At 49.8% G+C, this 19,226-nt stretch overlaps 2 protein-coding genes across 3 annotated transcripts in view; one reads left to right on the forward strand and one right to left on the reverse strand.

Annotated features, from left to right (window-relative positions):
- CCDC9B (coiled-coil domain containing 9B) overlaps positions 1 to 19,226 on the reverse strand; it is a 61,688-nt gene that overhangs the window by 41,673 nt on the left and 789 nt on the right. The window lies entirely within an intron of this gene.
- On the forward strand, positions 559 to 18,945 carry DISP2 (dispatched RND transporter family member 2). 2 transcript variants are annotated; one of them, XR_003536351.1, is made up of 9 exons: positions 559 to 729; positions 7,256 to 7,702; positions 9,955 to 9,984; positions 11,825 to 11,948; positions 12,707 to 12,822; positions 13,092 to 13,210; positions 13,848 to 13,945; positions 14,585 to 18,064; positions 18,152 to 18,945. XR_003536351.1 is itself a non-coding variant. In XM_027696347.1 (8 exons), the coding sequence occupies exons 1-8, from the start codon at positions 650 to 652 to the stop codon at positions 18,002 to 18,004; spliced, it is 4,434 nt and encodes a 1,477-aa protein (XP_027552148.1). In that variant the 5' UTR covers positions 559 to 649; the 3' UTR covers positions 18,005 to 18,945. The 2 variants fall into 2 exon arrangements, 1 of the variants encoding a protein (XP_027552148.1); XM_027696347.1 differs by having other exon boundaries at positions 14,585 to 18,945.

Consider the following 19,226-nt stretch of genomic DNA (forward strand, 5'->3'; position numbering starts at 1 on the left):
GGGGAACGTGCCTGACCTCTCCGTGCTTTCAACTCAGTTGTTTCAAAACTACCACCTATTTAAACGAATCGTTAACTTATTCAATGCTGCTGAAACCCACCACTTCAAAACGCTTCCCTGCACCTGCCACACAGGGCCAGGAGCACTTCTGGGAGTGGTCCCAGCTCGGGCCAAGCAGGAGCACAACCGCGCGGATGAGTCACCCAAAGGATGCCTGGTGTCCTGAGCTCCCGTCCCGGACCCGCACGCTCAGCCCCGTCCCCGACAGCCGGGCTGGCCCCGGGGCTCACGGCTCCCCCCGCAGCCGCACCGCGCTCCCTGTGCCGGCGGCAGCGCCCCCGCGCCCGCCCCGCCTCCGCGGCCGTGGCCGCGCAAGCGCCGCGCCGAGCCGGGCAGAGCCGAGTCGGGCAGAGCCGAGCCGGGCAGAGCCGAGCCGGGCAGAACCGCGTCGGGCAGAGCCCCGCCGGGCAGAGCTGCGCCGGGTAAAGGCGCGCCAGGCAGAGCCGAGCCGGGCACAGTCGAGCCGGGCAGAGCACCGCCGGGGACAGCCGCGCCGGGCAGAGCCGAGCTGGGACGCGCCGGGGCGCTGCGGCCGCCGCTCCGGAGCGTTCAGCACCGCGGGCACGGACAGCGCCCGCCGCCGCCGGCCATGGAGGCCGCGCCCGCCACACCGCCCCGGGAGCCGCGGCCCGAGGGGACGCGCCGCGGCCGCGGCCCCGCCTCGCCCAGGTAGGAGCTGCGGGGCCGGGACGGGGGCGCGGAGCCGGTGCCCCGGCGGGTGAGACCTGCCGCCACCGCCGGCTCTGTGGGTGGGAGGTGGTCGGTGCCAGCGGGGTTTTCCTGGGTCCGGGGATCCCCAGCCCCACCGAGGCGTGTCCCGCAGGGAGAGCCCCTCGCTGCCCGCCCAGCTGCCCGCCCGCGGTCCGGGCTCTGGCGGTGTGCGCTGCCCAACCGGGGCCCTTGTTGCTCCTGCCCGGGGCCAGGAACACCATGAGAAGCCAACCCCGCCGGCGGGGCTTCCCGGCTTGGCCTCCCGGGCACGTTTCTATCCTGCAACATGGTGAGCCCTCCCCTCCCTTCTGCAGCAACGGGAGAGCTATTGTTGGGAAGTACAGCGTGTCTCAGACAGAGCCTCACTGCACTGTGGGCAAACATGGGTTTCCACTCCAAAGATCTCCCCCATAAAGCCCCACAGCCCTGTGCCATATGCTCCCTGACCTGGTGCCCGCAGCCAGGTTGGCAGCCGCAATTTCACCCTGCTGCTCACACAGGGTGTGCTCTCTAGTCCCCACCCTCTGCCCTAGCCAAGGCTCTTCATCATCAATGCTCAACTCATCACCAGAAAAACACAGATGGCAGAAAACACCACCTTCCTCCTGGCCTCTTTCAGACTGGGACAGCAAGGTGGGGCTTTCTTTTCCTTTCCCTTTTCATTTCACTCCTTTTTTCTTCAAAACGTGATTTTTCCCATGCAGCCAGAGCTGTTCTGGCACTGAAGGCTGGGTGGGGACCGCGAGCCCTCCGTGCCTGGCTCTATCCCAGCACACACACCTGTACCCACAGCAGCAGAAGCTGCCTGGGGTAAAGGTAAGGCAGTTCACACGAGTCAATGGAAAGGATTATAAAACTAAACTTTTCCTGGCAGACTACGTGGGAAGTGGAGTTTTGCAGTCTCATTAATTTTTCATGATGATTTAACATACTCAGGAGTCTCATTAACAAAAAGACTGTAGGTCTTCTCAAGGATACACATGATCCTGCTGCTAGACTGAGAAAGCCAAACAAACTCCCCAGGAATTGCTCAGTGCACAAGGATTTGCCGCAGCCGAAGGAGGAGACGGATTGCTCAGGAGTGCCTGTCTCTGTCAGCGAGACAGGGAGCTGGATAACGAGGTGACAGTGAAACGCAATGAACCCTTCCCTAATCCCTGGGAAAGGGCACTCTTATCTCCTCAGAAAACACAAGCGAAAAAGCTCTTTCTTTCTCGAGAGCTCCACTGCTGTTTTGCTGGTGGTACGTTCAAAGGGAAATTTAAATTCCATTATAAAAGCCCATTCTTAAAAAGTCATTTACAGCTCTCCAGGAAAAAGCCATTAGTCTAGATGGAAGCTGACCTATAGCACACGGGTTTTATTCAGAAAGAATTTATATTTCTTTTTCATTTAGGAAAACTTGTACAGTTGACATGCAAACAAAACCTTGCTAGAGTAAGAAAAAAAGGGAAAAAATAAAACTAGATTTTTTTTTGATGAATGAAATTTTGTAATTCTTAATGTCTAATTAAGCAAAGGTTCCTGGGGAAAAAGGCTCTTGCTCTAGGCAAGGTACAGACTCCTGCCCTTTCTCTCCTTGTTTGTATGCCCCCTTGAGATTCCTCTGTCAGCAGGAGAAGTTGTAGTTTGACTCAGGCATCAGACAGCTCCATTCACTAGGTAGGTGTTTCCCATCTTTCATATGCAAAGTGCTGCTTTCCTGATCCTCTCCTTAGTATGCAAAGGAGGAGATGATCTATTAAAAAAAAAAGCAGTGCTTATAGAAATGGGCTTGGGGACGGGGGTGGAATTAGCAGTCCGAGAAAGGAACTGTTCCTGCAAAAGGCTGAGTATCTTTGGCCCATTTCTCTCTCAGAACCTCATGTGCTTTCCTGCTGTGTGGCTCAGGGACAGCATGTCCAGAGAGTGCCAAAAAATGGAGTGGCTTAGGAAAGGGAAGACGACCCGATGCTGCCATTTCCCTGCCCCGCAAAGTTCCCTCTGCCCCAGCTCGGTTCCGTGTGCTGCAGAGAGAAGCCATCCCGAGGGGACCAGGCAGCCAACATGGCAGGTTTTCAGCAAACCCTCCTGCTGAGGGGCTGAGGTGGGCAGGCAAAGCCTGAAGCCAGGTCCTGTGGGGCAGAAGGATGCCAGTCCCTGCAAGAGGGAGAGACCCCACGCCAGGGGGGGAGTCATGGCCTTCAGCCCTTGGCTCCTGCCACAGCCCCTGCATCCCAGCACTGCTCCACATCCCCGCAGAGCTGGAATGGCAGAAAGCTGGCTCCTTAGAAATCCTGGCCCTACCTTGCCTGGATCCTTGTGGGAAGAAGCTCCAGTCCTTTTGCTGGTTCAACCCACAAGGTAGGCTCCACGTGCCCTGGTACTCGCTCAGAGAAGCACTGCTGCACTCAGAGTGACTCGGGCAGGCCCATAAATTGGATTATTGTTCTGTCTAGACATCCCAGGGGAAGAGACGGGGAAGCAAATAGCGTGAGAAACACAACTCACTGCTGTGGGTAACAGGAGCAGTTAACCCCAGTGTGTACCTTTCCCTCCACCTCCTCATTCTCTCCTTTCCCAACATCTCTCTGGTTGCATCCAGCTGAGCCTGGAGAAGAAAACAGAGGCTGTCAGCTGCCTCTGTAGGCTTTTCTGTGGCTGAGACACCATTTCTGCCCCCTTAGATCCAAAGACATCAAATATGTGACACAGCCCATGAATGTTAAAAGTCTTTGTCAGTGCCAGCATGGCAAGCAGAGTCCAGTGTGGTGCTCTGCCCTCCCCTCCTCATGCCTGACAGCAAACAGATATCAGAATCCCCCCCCCGAAACATTTCTCCAGCACAGTTCAGGGTCCTGAGGGCCCGGAAAGGTAACAGTGACATGGTTGGAGGCAAAGAAGGACCAGCCCACATGTCTGGTGCAGAGCTCAGCAGACCAAAGGTTAAGCTCAGCAGCACTATGGCTAATTGGGAGAGCAGCACGTGGAGACTCGACCTCTGCAGAGCTGCCAGCAGTGATTATCCCAACCGATCATTATTTGCCAGCTCCAGGTTTCCCTGGAGATTGTGGATAACCAAGGTCACATCGTCATGGAATTGGAGAGGGTTGAGCATAAGGGAATTCATATCTGGAGGGTGATTGACAGACCTAATTGTTTAGTCTGAAAAGGAGATAATGAAGAGGAGTCACGAGTGAATGATCCAAAGTGGCCAAAGTTATCCCAGAATCTGGAGTCACTGAGCAGGCCAGGGATTGAGTTAAGAGACAAGGCGTGGGGGAAGAGCGGAACTTGACACAGCAAAGATGGCAAACAAGGAGAGTGGGATTTCATGGGATATATTAGACTCAAAGCTACCAATGTCTGTGCAGAAAACCTGGAGGCAGTCTGTGATATTCAAGACTTTGGCATCTGCTTTCCCCACTGGGAGGTTTTGTAGCTGAGGTGCTTTTGGAGGAGGAATTTTTCATTGCATGAGCTCCGTGCCTCTCCCTGACCACCTTCAAAGTGTATTCTTTGAAAGCCTTTTTGTTCTGTCCAGTGTTACATATTCACCCTCAGATAAGGCAGACAGACTAATTTAGTCCCAGATTCCAGTGCAGATCCAGAAGTTTCAAGGAAAGGAAATTTTGCTTTTGCTTTGAAAAAAAAGAACAGAAATATTGTATAGGTGTAGAACACCAAAACACAAGCTGTCAGTGCAGCAGCGTCTCTGTGAATTATTATGCACTGTAGGGGAGTATCACCTATTTAAAGTGTACAGAAGTTAGGAAACGCAACAGGATCGAGGTAAAGAGTAACTCAGAGGCATCAAAAAGGGAGTGAGAAAAGGTCTAGACCTTGCCAAAGCGTAACACTATCATAACATCAACTCTCTGATGAAAATTCCCTGTAGTACAAAACTACAAACCCCAACCAAGTCACTGGGCACCCGGGAAGAAGAGGTGATTTACAATTTAGGCTTGAGAGTAGCTTGAGGAACCCCCCAGGCCAGCTCTCCCAAACCACCTCTGCCCCTGCAGCTCCCCAGAGCTGTGGAGTTTGTGGTGTTTAGCATCTCCCCATCAGGTTGGCTCCAGAATTCGTAGCGCAGGGCAACGACTAATAAAAGATGTAATGTTATTTGTTGACTACCACAAACCCTAACCTTCCCTTGGCCAGTGTGCAGTGCTCCTGCCCTGTGCTGCACCTGAATCCTCCCCATGCAGGGCTGGCTCTGATGAGGCTGTAACAACCCCAGACAAGACTTCAGGTTACACCTCCTGAGCAGCTCTGCTGGCATTGCATTTGTAATCTCATGTCTGACAAGTTCTGCTCTAAACCACCTTTACACAGAGCTCTAACACCAATCACACACTTGAAAGGCCAGGTAATCCTGCCACTAATCCACCTGGGACAGGACAGCAAGGACTTCAAGGCCATTGTTGATGTTATTGACAAGTTCTGTGGGTGACTGGGACATCACTGGCACAGTCTGTTCAGGAGCTCCTGCCTCTGGCTGTGCTGAACCAGCCTAAGTCTTACCAGCACTCTGGGCTGCAGAGCAGAGGCACCCGAGCACTGCAAGTGCTGGGACAAACTTATCTCAACCTTATCTCACTGAGCTCTGTTGGTTTTCTGGCACCTGCTTCAGCACAAACGCTGACTTCTTTCAAGCCACTTTGCATTTGCACATCAGTCATGGCTTCTGAAGTCAGTGTCATTGCAAGGAGGCCCCATGAACGTGCCACCTGTGTTGTAACTGCTGCAGCTGCTTTCTGGCTTAGAAACTAAAATTGCTATTGGACGGCGCTTGATCCCTCGGGGTTTTGTTGCTACTGGCCCTGGTATAGGCTGCAAGTAAAGCTGAGTGTGATGCCTGTGCCACGAGTCTTTACACCAGCACTGGTGTAACTGCTACCACAAACGTTACTCTGCTGTAATGATTTTAATGAAATAAGCCCCTTTTGTACAATCATGAAATGTAGATTATCAGTGTTGATAAACTCAATTGATGTTGCAAAGTACATAGCACAGGCTGCCAAGGCCAATATGTCCTGCTTTCAGGAAGAAACAGGAATTTTCAAGCAATACTGAGCTAATACTATTCTTCAAATCCTTTTGTCATTAAAGTTGGGTACAATTCCAGAGACCTGTAACTGCTAGAATTCTGTCTTTTTCCATGGCTGTGTGAAAAAGAAACGAGAGGCACTCTGCAAGTTTTACAAAACATTCCTTCCCCAACTTTTTACCTTCTTTTTTTCCCACATCACATCAGGTGCCTCAGGCTAAAGTTCATCTCACTGCAGTCCTGCTCCAGCCCTCATAATTCTTTGATGACTTGAGACACTCTGTGGTTCTGGCTGGCCCGAACTGTTCATCCTATTTAATCCTCAAGGCCAGACACTGCAGTGAGACACATAATTCAGCTGTAGAGACCATGGCACGTGCTCTGAACAAGGACCAGGACTGTTGGTGTTTGCATCCGTTGAGACAGCAATTCCTGAGGCATCTGGGAGGGGAGGCAGAGGGACCTCAGTTTACGGTGTGTGAAGGATTTTTGGGGTCACACAGATTAAACAGTCCTTCAAAGTATTAGTCAAACTTTCTCTAAGCAAAACCTCTCAGGCTCCATAAATCAAGAACTATAAGAATGAAATAATGTTTTAAATTCCTTGGAGAAAAGAAAGCATATCTTGCAGACACCTCATTACTTGGGAACTGGAGCCTCCAAATGTTTTGTCTCAGTAAACTGAGTATCCTGAGGAAAGTCAAGTTTCAAAAGATCTTTAGAGATCCCAGTCCATCCCCTTCCTACAAGACAAGACCCATAAATTCAGTTGCTGTCACCCTTGGGACATATGTGTACAAAATGTTCCTGAAGAGCTCAGTGGAGCCTGCAGGACATGGGAGGCATTAGGGAATGTGCCAGGCTGGAGGCTGAAGCCCCTATTACAGTCACATGCACTGGGTTCACTGCTGGGCTGTGTCAGTGCCAGGGATGACTCACTCTCCTGCTGTCCCGACGTGGAGCAGCGCCAGTCCTTCTGCAGAGCAATCACACTAATTAATCCTCCCAGGAAGCACAGATAATTGAGTGGCTTCTTCACATGCAGATTCCTTTGGTTTGTGTCCCCAGGGCTCTGTAATCCCTCCACGGTCCTGAGTTAGGACCCTGCCATTATCACCAGTCAGCATGTTCTGCCCCCTCCACAGTGAAATGTCTTGGAGAATTGTTTGGGGGTATTACCCAATGTCCCAAACTTTTGGAGCAACACACACAAAGATGGGATGGATTCCAGGATTCTCCATCACCTGGGATCCCTGAGTTAGTCACGGATGTCTTTATAAAAAGCATAATGCAGCTCAGCCCTGAGGCTGGCTCAGTACAGCACACAGTGGGTGAGGTTTGACATTTGTGTTCCGTGGGAGGGCTGTGAGAGTCTCCAGCTCTCAGGATGCGACTCCCCAGTGCAGCCTTTCAGCCTCCCGCTCTTTTACCTTCCCTTCATTTCTCTCACAGAGAAAAACAAAATACAGGACCTTGCCAGACCTGCCTTGCCATGCCAGAGATCGGGAACGCTGAGCTCAGCTACAGTGGCACTTCCTGGGAAAGAATCTGCCCAGTCCATCACTGCCCCGTCCCCGCATCCCCCAGGCTGGGAGAGGACAACCTGCCCTCCTCCAGCCACACGCTCGGGCCAGTCTCCACCCAGTCCAACGGCCAGGTGCCATCGAGCTCCCAGGACTTGCAGCAGCACCACCTGTACCACCCCTGCAGCCAGGAGGAACCCCAGGGCAGCTACGGCCTGCCCTCGCTCCCTGGGCACGACGAGAGGCCCGTGCTGTGCTCCCACCTTTCCAGCGGGGAGCCTGTGCCAGATTCCCACCACGAGGCCTCAGAAACGCCCTGGAAACAGTGGTCCCCCGGGCAGCGGCGGCCGGTGCAGCATCACGTGGTCACAGTCAGGTAAGAGGCACATGGAGAGAGGCTCCAAAAGCACCTCTCAGACTAGGAGGTGGGAAGCGGGAGGGATGAGCAGGGTCTGAGTGAGGAGGCACCAAACATGGGTTTGCTCTTCAGCTGGGGGCAGCAGCTGCCCCAAAAGGCACAGAGGGATCCAGTCTGCTCTCCGCCTCTGTAGTGGGTGTACACAGAGCTGCCATTTCCACAGCAGGGACAGCAGGGATTTCCTTCTCAAGGGACTCGCTGGCTAAAGCCAAGGTCACTCGGCTGCTTCCAGGTCACACAGCTGTGATTATGTCCATCTTCTGTGGCCTTTGTATTTTCTCCCGTCACACTCCAAGCCACCCAGTTGCCAATCCTTTATCTTGACAGAGTGATAGGAGCAGAGTTCATTTCTTTTCCTGCCCCTGCGGAAGCTTCTGCCTGTGCTGGAAGGGAGCAGCCACCGAGGGTAAGCACTGGCTACAGCTGAGCAGTGAGAGATACAAAAGGGAGAAGATCAGCTGGTTTTCCAGGCTGGGAATCACCAAGGGTGTTGTCCGTGACAGAATTGGGCAAACCTCATTTGTATGCAGAGCTGGGACAACAGCCTGAGCTGGACCCTCTGCTCCTCCCAGCCAGCACCATCCTTCCCATGTCCCTCCTGGAGTCCACTCTTGGCACTAGAGACCATGAGCCCTTTGCTGCCGCAGCCGTAGCCACTGAATCCTGATAAAAGATGGCACAGGATTCCTTCCTTGCCTGTATACAGCACTGCAGGCTTAGGCACAAAAGCCCTTTACAGTCTCATTTTCCAGCCATTAACAGAGGATTTAATTTGCTTGTTTGCAGTGTAGAGCAACTACAGTCGGAGCCTGGATCCTTTTCCTGGATCCGTTTTTGCTCACAGGCTATCAACAAAATTGCCAACCACGTCCTCCATAACAGGTTATTTAAGTAGGAAACACAGCTGGATTGCAAATCCCTGGCAGCATGTGCAGCACCAGCAGTCAGAAAAGTGATAACATAATAATGCCAGAATGGGGTTTTTAATCCAAGCAAATCTGCTTGAGGAGCTATTGTGAGGGAATTAGCACAGGATGGGCAGCACGCTGCCGGGAAGAGACCTCGCTTTGATAATCTGGGGGGGATTTTAGTTCGCTCCTCTCTCTCTCTCCTGAGTCTACAGAGCATTAGTGTGATGAGGGAAACACAGTACACTTATTACACAAGTCACTGAGAGTGACTGTGCCACAGTGCTCCGCTGCTTTTCCATTTCTCCCACTCATACCAAGGCCAGGAAGGAGGAGTTGCCTCAAGGTCACCAGTTGGCTGCTGGGATGGAGCAGGGTCATCTGTCCCATGAAGATGCCGGAGTGCAGCAACACCTTCTCCCAGTGTAAGTGGGAGCGTAGGAGGAGGGTGAGAGGAGAAGGGAGCACTGGCTGTGGGAAGCTTGGCACAGCTACGGAGAGAGGTGGGAGCAGTTCTCTGGAAGCTGTGTTCAGCCCAAAGCCATTTCAGGCCAGGGAATGTTTCAAGGGGACATTTCAGTGGAGTCAGAGAGCAGAACAAAAGGTCCTGCAGATATGTGACCCACTGAGGTGTAGCTTTTCTGTCAGAATGCCAGTGGAAAGCTTGTCCTCAGGGATTCATTAAAAAACCTTGGATCCTCTGGGGAAGGCTTCTTTCTTTCTTTCCTCAGAGCCCTACAAGTAGGAGTGACAAATGCTCCTGTGTGAATAAAATCCTGGTAAAATAATTTTAGCAGCTCCACTGGCCTTCTGCTCCTGGAAAAATACTGTCTTTGGAGGGGCCTGGGAAACAAATGAGAGCCACCTTTGGGGAAAATCCTCGCTGAGCTGAACAGGATTTAAAAGCTATCTATAAGCATTGCCAGCCCAACTCATGAGATTTAATAAAGAGGTTTGCTTTTGTCAAGAAACAATTTAAGAATTCAGCAGGAAGGCACTTAAACCAGACAGATTTTCATGGATAAGAGCTGCATGGAGATTTCTATGGGACTGCATTGCTGATGTCCAATACACTCTGTGGGGTTTTCTTAGAGGGGCAAAATGAGGAGACTACATGGCTTCCCACCCTTTTAGATTAAATGGGAGAGACAAAGGCTCTGTTATTCATTACACTAATTCACACAGTGCCAGGCCTGTGTCAGCACTGGCTCAGCTTGGTGCTTACAGCCCTGCAAGGGTTAACCTGCTCAGATCAGTGCAGCACTATAATAAATGAACACATCTTATTTTTTCTGTCTGCAGACATGACAAAGCTTTCAGGATGCCAAAAAGGTATGTTTGACAGCAAAAGCTTCCTGCCCTTCTACCCCGTGTGATCAGTGCTCTCCTACCCTGCTATCAGAAGCAGAGTGTTACTGTGGGTGACATCCTGCCAGGCCCAGCTCCAGAGGGGAGATCAGTGCTCCTGGGGCTTCCCACTCCTTGGGAAAATCTCCATTTGCTCCTGAGATCAATTTAACCTGAATTAATGAACAGCAACGCTGTCTCGGTAGTTGTTCTTGGGCAGGTGCCTGGCTCTAACCCATACAGTAGCTTTGTAGATATATAGATATAATAATCCTATATATATGTGTGTGTATGTATATGTGTGTGTATATATATATGCATGTATGTATATTTATACATGATTAATCCAGCTTGTCCTATCAGATGAGCGATAAGGAGGAGAGCCCACCCATGAACTAAATTCATCTTTTCGAAAGACAGAGGATTTTAAATACATTTCTCAAAATTAAAACAATTTAATTGCTTTCTACTTCTGTTTAAAAGCTGATTTTGGTTTGGAAGATTTGGATAAGTATCTTCCATCATCAGACGCTGGAGCTGATTCCTTTTCTTTCTTTCTCCTTTTCTTCTGTTAATGTGACATCGAAGCACTCAAAACAGCCTTCAGAAATTAGGTACTCTAATGCATAAAGGGCAATTTTTGTTCATTTTCAACGGCAAAGACTTCATCTATGAAAACAAATTTGATAAACTGAAAAAAATACAAAAATCAAAAGTCATGAGAAAAGGTGTTTGAAGTGCTTGTGATGATTTCTAATGCTGAAATAGCTGCAGTGGAGTCAGAGGCAAGAGGAGCAAAAGAGCAGGCAAACAGGAACATTCCACCTCAAATAATGTTCATAAATATTTCACTTCCATTCACAAATATTTGTGAATTTCAATACCTGAAACCCAAATATTTGTCAACTATTTATCAACAAAGAATTCCTTATATTTCAGAAATACATCAGAACACAGGACTGCCTAGAACCTGCCAAACCAGAGCAGGAACCCATCCTGCTATCTTACATCTCAACACATATTTTTGAGGAAGACAAAAATCTTGATGCAGTAAAACCTGCACTGGTAAAAAAACTGTGGGAGAGTAACCTCCATAGATCACCCTCTATGGGAGACAATTTGTACCAAAATAAAAATAGAGCTTGGACTGAAAATTTTACCCCAGCTCTTTCAGAATAAAAGCAACTGGAAAAATAGTTTGACCAGAGGAAGCTGCTTCTCTGGAAGAGTTTTGATGGCATAGGAATGTCATTTAAAATGTATGAATGTCATTAAAATTATATATATTGTACTGAATATGTATGAATTTAGACCAATGTCTAAATATACAAATGTAGACCAATGACAATGGACTTGCTTGGGTTATTTGCCTTCAGGGGACTCTTCAGAATAGCCCAAAGACTTCTCAGGGTCCCCAGGCTGGAAATCTGCAGCCCAAACTGTTGCAGCCACCAGCTGACATTGCACAACGGGGGGAAAAAAGGAAGAAGCTCTTTTTAAATGCAATCTTTGAAGTTAAAGCTTCATTTTGCCCTAGGACACAAAAGCCTGGTTTTTATTATTTTGGATTGAAAAAGCAGGAAAATGCAGCGAGGCAAAATGTAATTACCCGAGTTAATTAGAGTGGCCTGCAAACATCCAGTTAGAGGTGTAATATGTTCATTAACAGCTGTACTAGAGCCTCCAAGCCTCGCAATAAATGACTGCTTGAAGCAGAAACCCTGATTTTTTCCTTCCTGTTCCTAACACCTCGTTGGTGGGACAGCAGGTTGGGTGCCCAGAGAGGTCTTTAACAGCTCGTGTTCTGTGCTCCTGTTGGTTGCAGTTACTCCCAGCTGGTGGCAGAGTGGCCGCTGGCCGTGCTGGGGCTGTGCTCAGTCACAGCCGTGCTCTGCACCATCGCTGGGCTGCTCGTCGGGAACCTGCCTGACTTCTCAGAGCCCTTAATGGTAAGTCCCTGCAGCTGATACATCGACAGGGACATAAGGAAAATCCACGGCCAAGCCGGGATATCATCCCTCCAGGACGAGCAGAATGTGTCAGTACCGCACAGCTGCCCCTCTGGCACACAGGGAGAGCACAGCCCCTGCCAGTGGCAGCCACCAGCCCATCCCTCAGCTGTGCTCTGCACTCCCACCAGTGCCCTCACTCGGTGTGGAGACACTGCCAGCACAAACTGGGATTGCTCCCTTTGCTCCCCTTCCACAGCTGGAAGGCTGGGGTCACCCCCAGGCTGGGCAGAGATTGGATGGAGCATCTGGCTTTGCTTCCTACAGCCTGTGCACGAGGCTCTTGAAACACAGAGCCTTCCCTGTTCTGAGCACTACACACAGAGTCCTGTTTTCCATGCAGAATCCCACACTCCCTAAAGTCATCCCTGCCTCCAGTTAATGGAGGAATCCTGAAAAAATAAGATTACACTAAAGTTCGTCCATGAAGTGGAAAATTAGTGCCATTTCTGTAAGGGACCATTACACTTGAAAAGAAGAAGAGTCTTAGGAGATCAGGGAGAGATAATTGTAGCCATTGTTGCCGGAAAGGGAAAGGAGACATATTTTTTCTCTCGTGTCTGGGATGCAGTAGTTCCAGGGGAAGTTGAATTTGTGTCTCTCTCCAAGACACAGTAATACAGTTTCTGTGTCTCAGAGGAGGCCTAAGGACAGCTGAGTGAAGTGTGAGCGGTGACAAAGCCCTTTACCTTGAGCAGGGTTTCGAGCCACGAGACACTGACATTGGCAGGAAGCTTGTTGTGTGGAGGAATGTGGAGAGCCACACGGGCTACAAGAAGACCTTTTCTCTTTCTCCCTATGCCAAGAAGAAAAGGTATTTGGGTTTGGTTTGGGGGGGTTGAGGGAGATGTTGACTGTAAAGGTACACATTCAATATTCCAAGATATCTATGTGAAGTATAATATATATCCTACGCTTAAAAGCGACCAGGACCCTGCAGAGTTTGAAGTCTGTATGCCTGCAATGGATTTGGCTTCCCTATTGCTGTGTGTGGCACCAGGCCCTTGTCAGTGAATGTGACTCACAGCCAGATGATCTCCAGTTAGTAGCAATAATTATTAACAATAATCTGCTCTTTGCTAGCTATGATGACCTTGGCATGGGCAGAGGACAGAAGGCTGCTCAGGGAGAACAAGCAGCGAGGACACGGAGAATGGTGGAAACAAGCTACGGAGCAGATGGGTTCTTCTGTGGTCCCCCAGGTGAGGGAAATGTCGATGGGGCCATAAGTGCTGCACACCCAGAACCCAAGTGACAGAATTGTCAGAGTGTGGGACACAGGGAATACCCTGAAATGGCTCTAAGCAAGCAGCGTGCACAATTCCACACGGGAGAGCTCTGATAGTGCCCTCCCAGCACTTCAAAACTGAGTGGTCAGAAAAGGCTTGTTCAGAAATTCTGGAGAAGAATTGTTTCTCCTTCTTAACCCTTTGCCATACTTCTTGTTTTCCCTCTAGAAATATCCCTTAAAAGGACATGTTAAAGGACTAATGTTTTTACCATCTACCCACATCAAAAGTGAATCCTCTGAAAACACAGCGTATGCCCCCCTCCCCCTCTGCTCCCACTCCCTCTCTGTTCCTTCTTTTCTTCTTGAAAAATGTAAATGGCAGATGGGCAAGGAGGAGAGCTGAGGTCACACGAGACAGATGCTACCACTCACTGCTGTCTTGTGACTTGCGTCCCTGTAGGGAGCCCTCCAGAGCAGTCCTGTGGACACTGAGATACATAGAGACAGTTTGCTTTTTCTGTGAACAGAGAGTCTACTCCAAACAGCCTGGCTGATTAATTTTCATTAGCTAATCATTTTCTTTAATATTTTTTTCTTCTTTATTTCAGAAAAGAGCTATTCCCAGTTGGTATTTATGTCCACAACTGCTGGGAGCTTATGGAACTTGCAAGCTATTCAGTCCATGTGTCAAATGGAACAAGACAAGGTCAGTGATGGCAGCAAGAACACATGTACAGGCTGTCTCTTTTCTGTCTGCCACAATTTTTGATGTCTAGCTGAGAGGATGCCAGACAGAAAGAACGTGAGCTACACAACAGGTTTCACCTGGAGGATTCCAAAGCATTTCATCTCCTTGGCAATACAGGGATGATCCCATCTGCCAGTTGCAAATTAAACAAGAATAAACGGACACTGAACAAGAGCTGGTCTGGGAGCCAAAGGTGTTCCTCAGAAGCTGCTGAGGATTTTGGGCAGCAGAACCTAATTATGGAAATGGAACGATCAGTTTGGACACTGGCAGCAAGTTTTAAAAGTGGGAGTTTTAATGGGATTAGCTGCATTTGCCATAGGAGCTAAATTTTAAAATCTGTGGTTATAAAACATAAATAACGGACAGGGTTTAATTTTTGGAAAAGGCAAATGGCGTTTGGGATTTGTCTTTGGGAGGATGGCAAGGGATGGCTGGTACACCTGGGGGGAAAAGGAAAGGGGAAAGGAGAAAGGGGAAAAGGGGAAAGGGGAGGATAGGACAGGAGAAGGAGTAGGGAGGATTACTGCAGGGAACGAGGAACACTCTGGGGCTGCAAGAGAGGGTCTGCCCTGACGCTCCCGGTCTGTTTTCCAGATCCGCTCCCACGTGCATTTTCGAGACCTTTGCCAGCGCACAGAAGCCAATGAATGCTGCCCGAGCTGGTCCCTGGGGAACTACATCGCTGTCCTGTACAACAGGTCTTCATGCCTGGAGATAACCCAGGGAGACATCTCCCACACTCTGGCCCTGCTCCGTGCCTGTGCTCCAGACTACCACAGAGGTGTCCTCACCCCGTCCTGCATAGGCCCTGCGGCCATCAGACAGAAACATTCCCAGTGTGCCCAAGTCCCAGAAAAATGTACCCGCTTCAATGCCATCTACCAACTGCTTCACTTCCTGGTCGACAGGGACTTTCTCAGTCCCCAGACGATGGAGTACCAAGTGCCCTCTCTCAAATACAGCCTGCTCTTCCTGCCTACAAGAAAAGGTGCATCGATGATGGGGATCTACTTAGACAACCTTGAAACCTGGGATCTGTTTGATAACTACACCTCTATCACTGGAATGGACCTGGGCCTTAAACAGAAACTGTTCCATCACTACCTTTTACTGGATACTAAGTATCCAGTACTTGCAATAGTAGCTATTTTTCTAAGCATTTCTTTTTATTTACGCTCAGTCTTTATTACCCTGATGGTCCTGCTTGCTGTTGTCAGTTCTTTGATGATCTCCTACTTCTTGTACAAGGTGGCCTTCAGATTCACCTACTTCCCTTTTGTGAACCTGACAGCAGTCATCGTTCTCAGCAGCATTTGTGCCAACCACACCTTTGTCTTCTTCGACCTGTGGAACCTCAGCAAGAGCCAGAACCCTTCGGCCGGGCTCGCTCAGTGGGTGAGTCAAACCATGCACCACTTTGCGTATCTCATGCTGGCCTCGTGCTTCACGACGGGCGCTGCCTTCTACGCCAGCTACATCAGCAACATCACAGCCATCCGCTGCTTCGCCGTCTACATGGGCACCTCGGTGCTGGTGAACCTGCTGTTCATGCTGACCTGGCTGCCCTCCTCGGCCGTGCTCTACGAGCGCTACATAGCAACCACCTGCGTTTACAAGCCAGAAGCCTACTGGAACAACAGTGGCCACAAGAGAGTCGCTCTCTCCCTCCATTACATCCTCAGGGGGCTCCAGAACACGCTGTCTGAAACCTCCAAGCTGCTCTTTGAAAAGCTCCTGCCTTGCGGTGTCATCAAGTTTCGGTACATCTGGATCTGCTGGTTTGCTGCCTTAGCCATTGGAGGTGCCTACATTTCCTGTTCCAACCCCAAACTCAAGCTCCCTACTCTGGAGACATCATCTGTCCAGGTGTTCAGGCTGAGCCACCCCTTTGAGAGGTACGACTCTGAGTACTGCCACCAGTTCATGTTTGAGAGGTTGGAGCATGGAGAAGGGCAGCGTATGCCCGTCACCATAGTCTGGGGCATTCTGCCTGTGGACAATGGGGACCATTTCAACCCAAAAAGCAACGGCACCCTAGTGAAAGACACCACCTTCACAATCCAAAACCCTGATGCCCAGAAGTGGCTCCTCGAATTCTGCCAAAAAGTGAAGAACAAAACATTCTATTACCCTGACACAGAGCAAAAATCTACTGTGTGCTTCATGGAGGAGTTCCTCAGGTGGATGGACAGTCGCCAGTGCTCCCAGCGAGACCACAGCTTCAACCTTTGCTGTAACCACTTCTCTTTCCCTTACAGAAGCGAAGTCTTCGTGCACTGCATCAAAATGATGCTCCTGGAAGAGGGCAGGGAAGGGGCAGAAACGTATGACCTGGGCCTCAGGTTTGATGAGGAGGGAAATCTCACTGCCTTAGTGCTGCAGTTTCAAACTGTTTACCACTATAGCTTCAACTACAGCAAATCCAAACAATTCTACGAGGAAATCAGCCTCTGGATAACAGAGGAAATGAAAACTGCCCCCGTGGGGCTTCAGAACGGATGGTTTACCAGTAAACTAGAGCTGTACAACTTGCAGGACAGTCTCAGCACAGAAACCATGGTGGTCATGGGGCTCTCCATAGCCGTTTCGTTCGTGGTGCTGCTGCTCACTACCTGGAATGTCCTCCTTAGTGTTTTCTCCGTCACTGCCATCGCAGGCACCGTCCTGGTCACCATTGGCCTTTTAGTCCTCTTGGAGTGGCAGCTCAATGCAGTGGAGTCTCTCTTCATTTCAGCTGCCGTAGGTCTCTCTGTTGACTTCACCGTCAACTACTGCATCTCCTACCACCTGTGCCCCCATTCCGACCGCCTGAGCCGAGTGGCCTTTTCCCTGAAGCAGATGAGCTGTGCCACGGCCATGGCAGCTTCCGCTCTCTTCTCTGCAGGGGTCATCATGTTGCCTGCCACGGTCCTGGCGTACAGGAAGCTGGGGATATTTGTCATGATGATCAATTGTATCAGCTGTGGGTTTGCCAGCTTCTTCTTCCAGTCACTCTGCTGCTTCTTCGGCCCGGAGAAGAACTGTGGGCAGATCCTCTGGCCTTGTGCCCACACCATGAAAGACTACACTGATGACTCCGGGCTGAATGGAAACTTTGCCTGTGGGGGCAGCGAGAAGCAAAACCGGTTGCGGAAGGTCCAGGAGGCCAACACTGCAAATGAGCAATACGAGCTCCAGCCCTTGTCCAGGAAACTCAGCGACAGTTTTGACAACAGCACTTCCACAAGCAAGCTGTCCAACCGGCCCTCTGTGCTCTCTGAAGACACACAAGTTGAAGACAACAGATGCCCCCGAGGGGGAACGCACCCCTCCCTGGACAGAGAGAGACAGAGTCTGCAGGAGACCCTTGGAGACCAGCAGGTCGGCCTGTGCCAGTGTCCCGCCCTGCAAACTTCCTCTCCTTACAAGCACAGCACCTCGGAAGCAGAAATTCACAGGGAGAGACTCTGCCAAGATTGCCGCTGTCAAAAGTATGGTCTGAAAGCGTGGGACGGGTCTGGGCTGGACCACACCCAGCCGGCTGGCACGGAAGAAGATGGGCAGCTCAATAAATCCCAATGTTCCAGTGACACTGCCCAGCAGCAGCCAGACTATACCTCAGAGTGCAGCCCCCTCCCTGCTGCTGACATCTACAAAATTCACAGATGCCTTTGTTCCCTCGGCAGCTCCTTTGACATGCTCAACATCTCCAGCGAGACGTCGATCAGCGATTTCGAGCAGGGCCTGAAGCTTGCTGAGTCAGCCAGCTCCTGTCCCGATGCCTTGGAGCTGTCTGACTCCTACGGTAACGCAGAGAGAGGTTACCTGAACGGCAAGAGAGATACCCTGCGGCTGGACCTGAGGGAGACTGTCTTTGATGTCTCTCCAGCAGCGTCACAGCAGAACAGCTCCTCGTGGAAAAATCGGTTTGGATTGGGGAGCGAGGGGCCGGTCGTGTTACCCAACAGCCAACCAGACATGCCTGATGTTTGGATCAAACGATCCAGCGCACAAAGCTCTGGCTACAACAGCTGAAACCTGGCAGAGAGTAAAGCTGCTGCTGGGGAATGGGCAAGTCCAAATCTCCTTGGAACTGTAAATATCAGTTTTTTCCTCCCACCTCTCCCAGAGCTGAGACTATTTCTTAGTATTTCAGCTGTGCAAACACCTGTGTTTCCACAGAACCAGCAGATCTGATGCTAGCGAGAGGATGAGAGAGCAATTCTCATGGAGTACAAGCCTCTGACCCTCTAGTGTCTGGTGCCATGTTACAGCTGTTCTGCAGGACTTATGGAGTAAACCTGGTTTGCCATTTCCTACAAGGTGAATTGATTTTGGGTTCTTGTCAAGGTCACAGAGGAGAGAAATAATGAGGTGAAGCTCCAGGTATTAAAGGACAGAGAAAGAGAGCTCATGTAAAAGAAAAAAAATCCAAACCTAACCTACTGGCAATCTAGATATTGTAAAGTGTATGGTTAATTAAAGAAAAGAAAGTCTTTCATTTTCTACTTTATGCAAAGCCCAGGTTCACAGACCTCATCAAAATAACTCAAATATTACAAAAAATCCCCTCGAGGCTTCTGAGTTGACACAGCCTCTTCCTGATCATGGACGGGTTGCAGAATCCAGCCCAATTCTATTTCAAGTAACAACTTGAATTTGTTTTAGCTGAAGGAATTCTAGTACTGCCAAAGATTTTCAGTGCAAATTTCCCCCTTGAGAAAAGAGTGCTCGTCCCCTCTGTGACTCGGGTGCTTTCTATGTCCTCCTCACAGCCTGCTCCCACTCAAGGCATTCCCCACAAACATGTAACTTTTTAAAATTCACATATCTAGTGAATCTTGAATTTTACTTTTTTTTCCCTCTACCAGAAACAGACAGGAAAACAAACACTTCCTAACCTTTATCTGTCGAAGAGTAAAACATTCTCTAAACAGGTTGACATAAAATAAATGTTTATGACGAACTTTCCTAAATCTGTGTGATGCTTCATTTACACCAAGAACACTGGGGTTATTTTTTTCACCTTTTAAGTGCCTAATATATTTTCCAAAGGAAAGTATACATCTTAAAAATACTTTTTTCTTCTGACACCCTCAAGTTGCCCCTGCTCTGTAGGAGACAGGCAGTGACTCCCTGATAGCCATTGATCTTTTAAAGCTGATAGTAAACATGTCAGTTTTGTTTTCATATTTTGTTTATATTTCAGTTTCACGTTTTTATAGTGAAATTGTCGGAGGGTGTGTTCAGGAGGGTG

Source organism: Neopelma chrysocephalum, unplaced genomic scaffold, assembly GCF_003984885.1.
Source record: "Neopelma chrysocephalum unplaced genomic scaffold, ASM398488v2 Primary Assembly neopelma1_106b, whole genome shotgun sequence".
In the NCBI taxonomy this organism is placed as follows: Eukaryota; Metazoa; Chordata; class Aves; order Passeriformes; family Pipridae; genus Neopelma; species Neopelma chrysocephalum.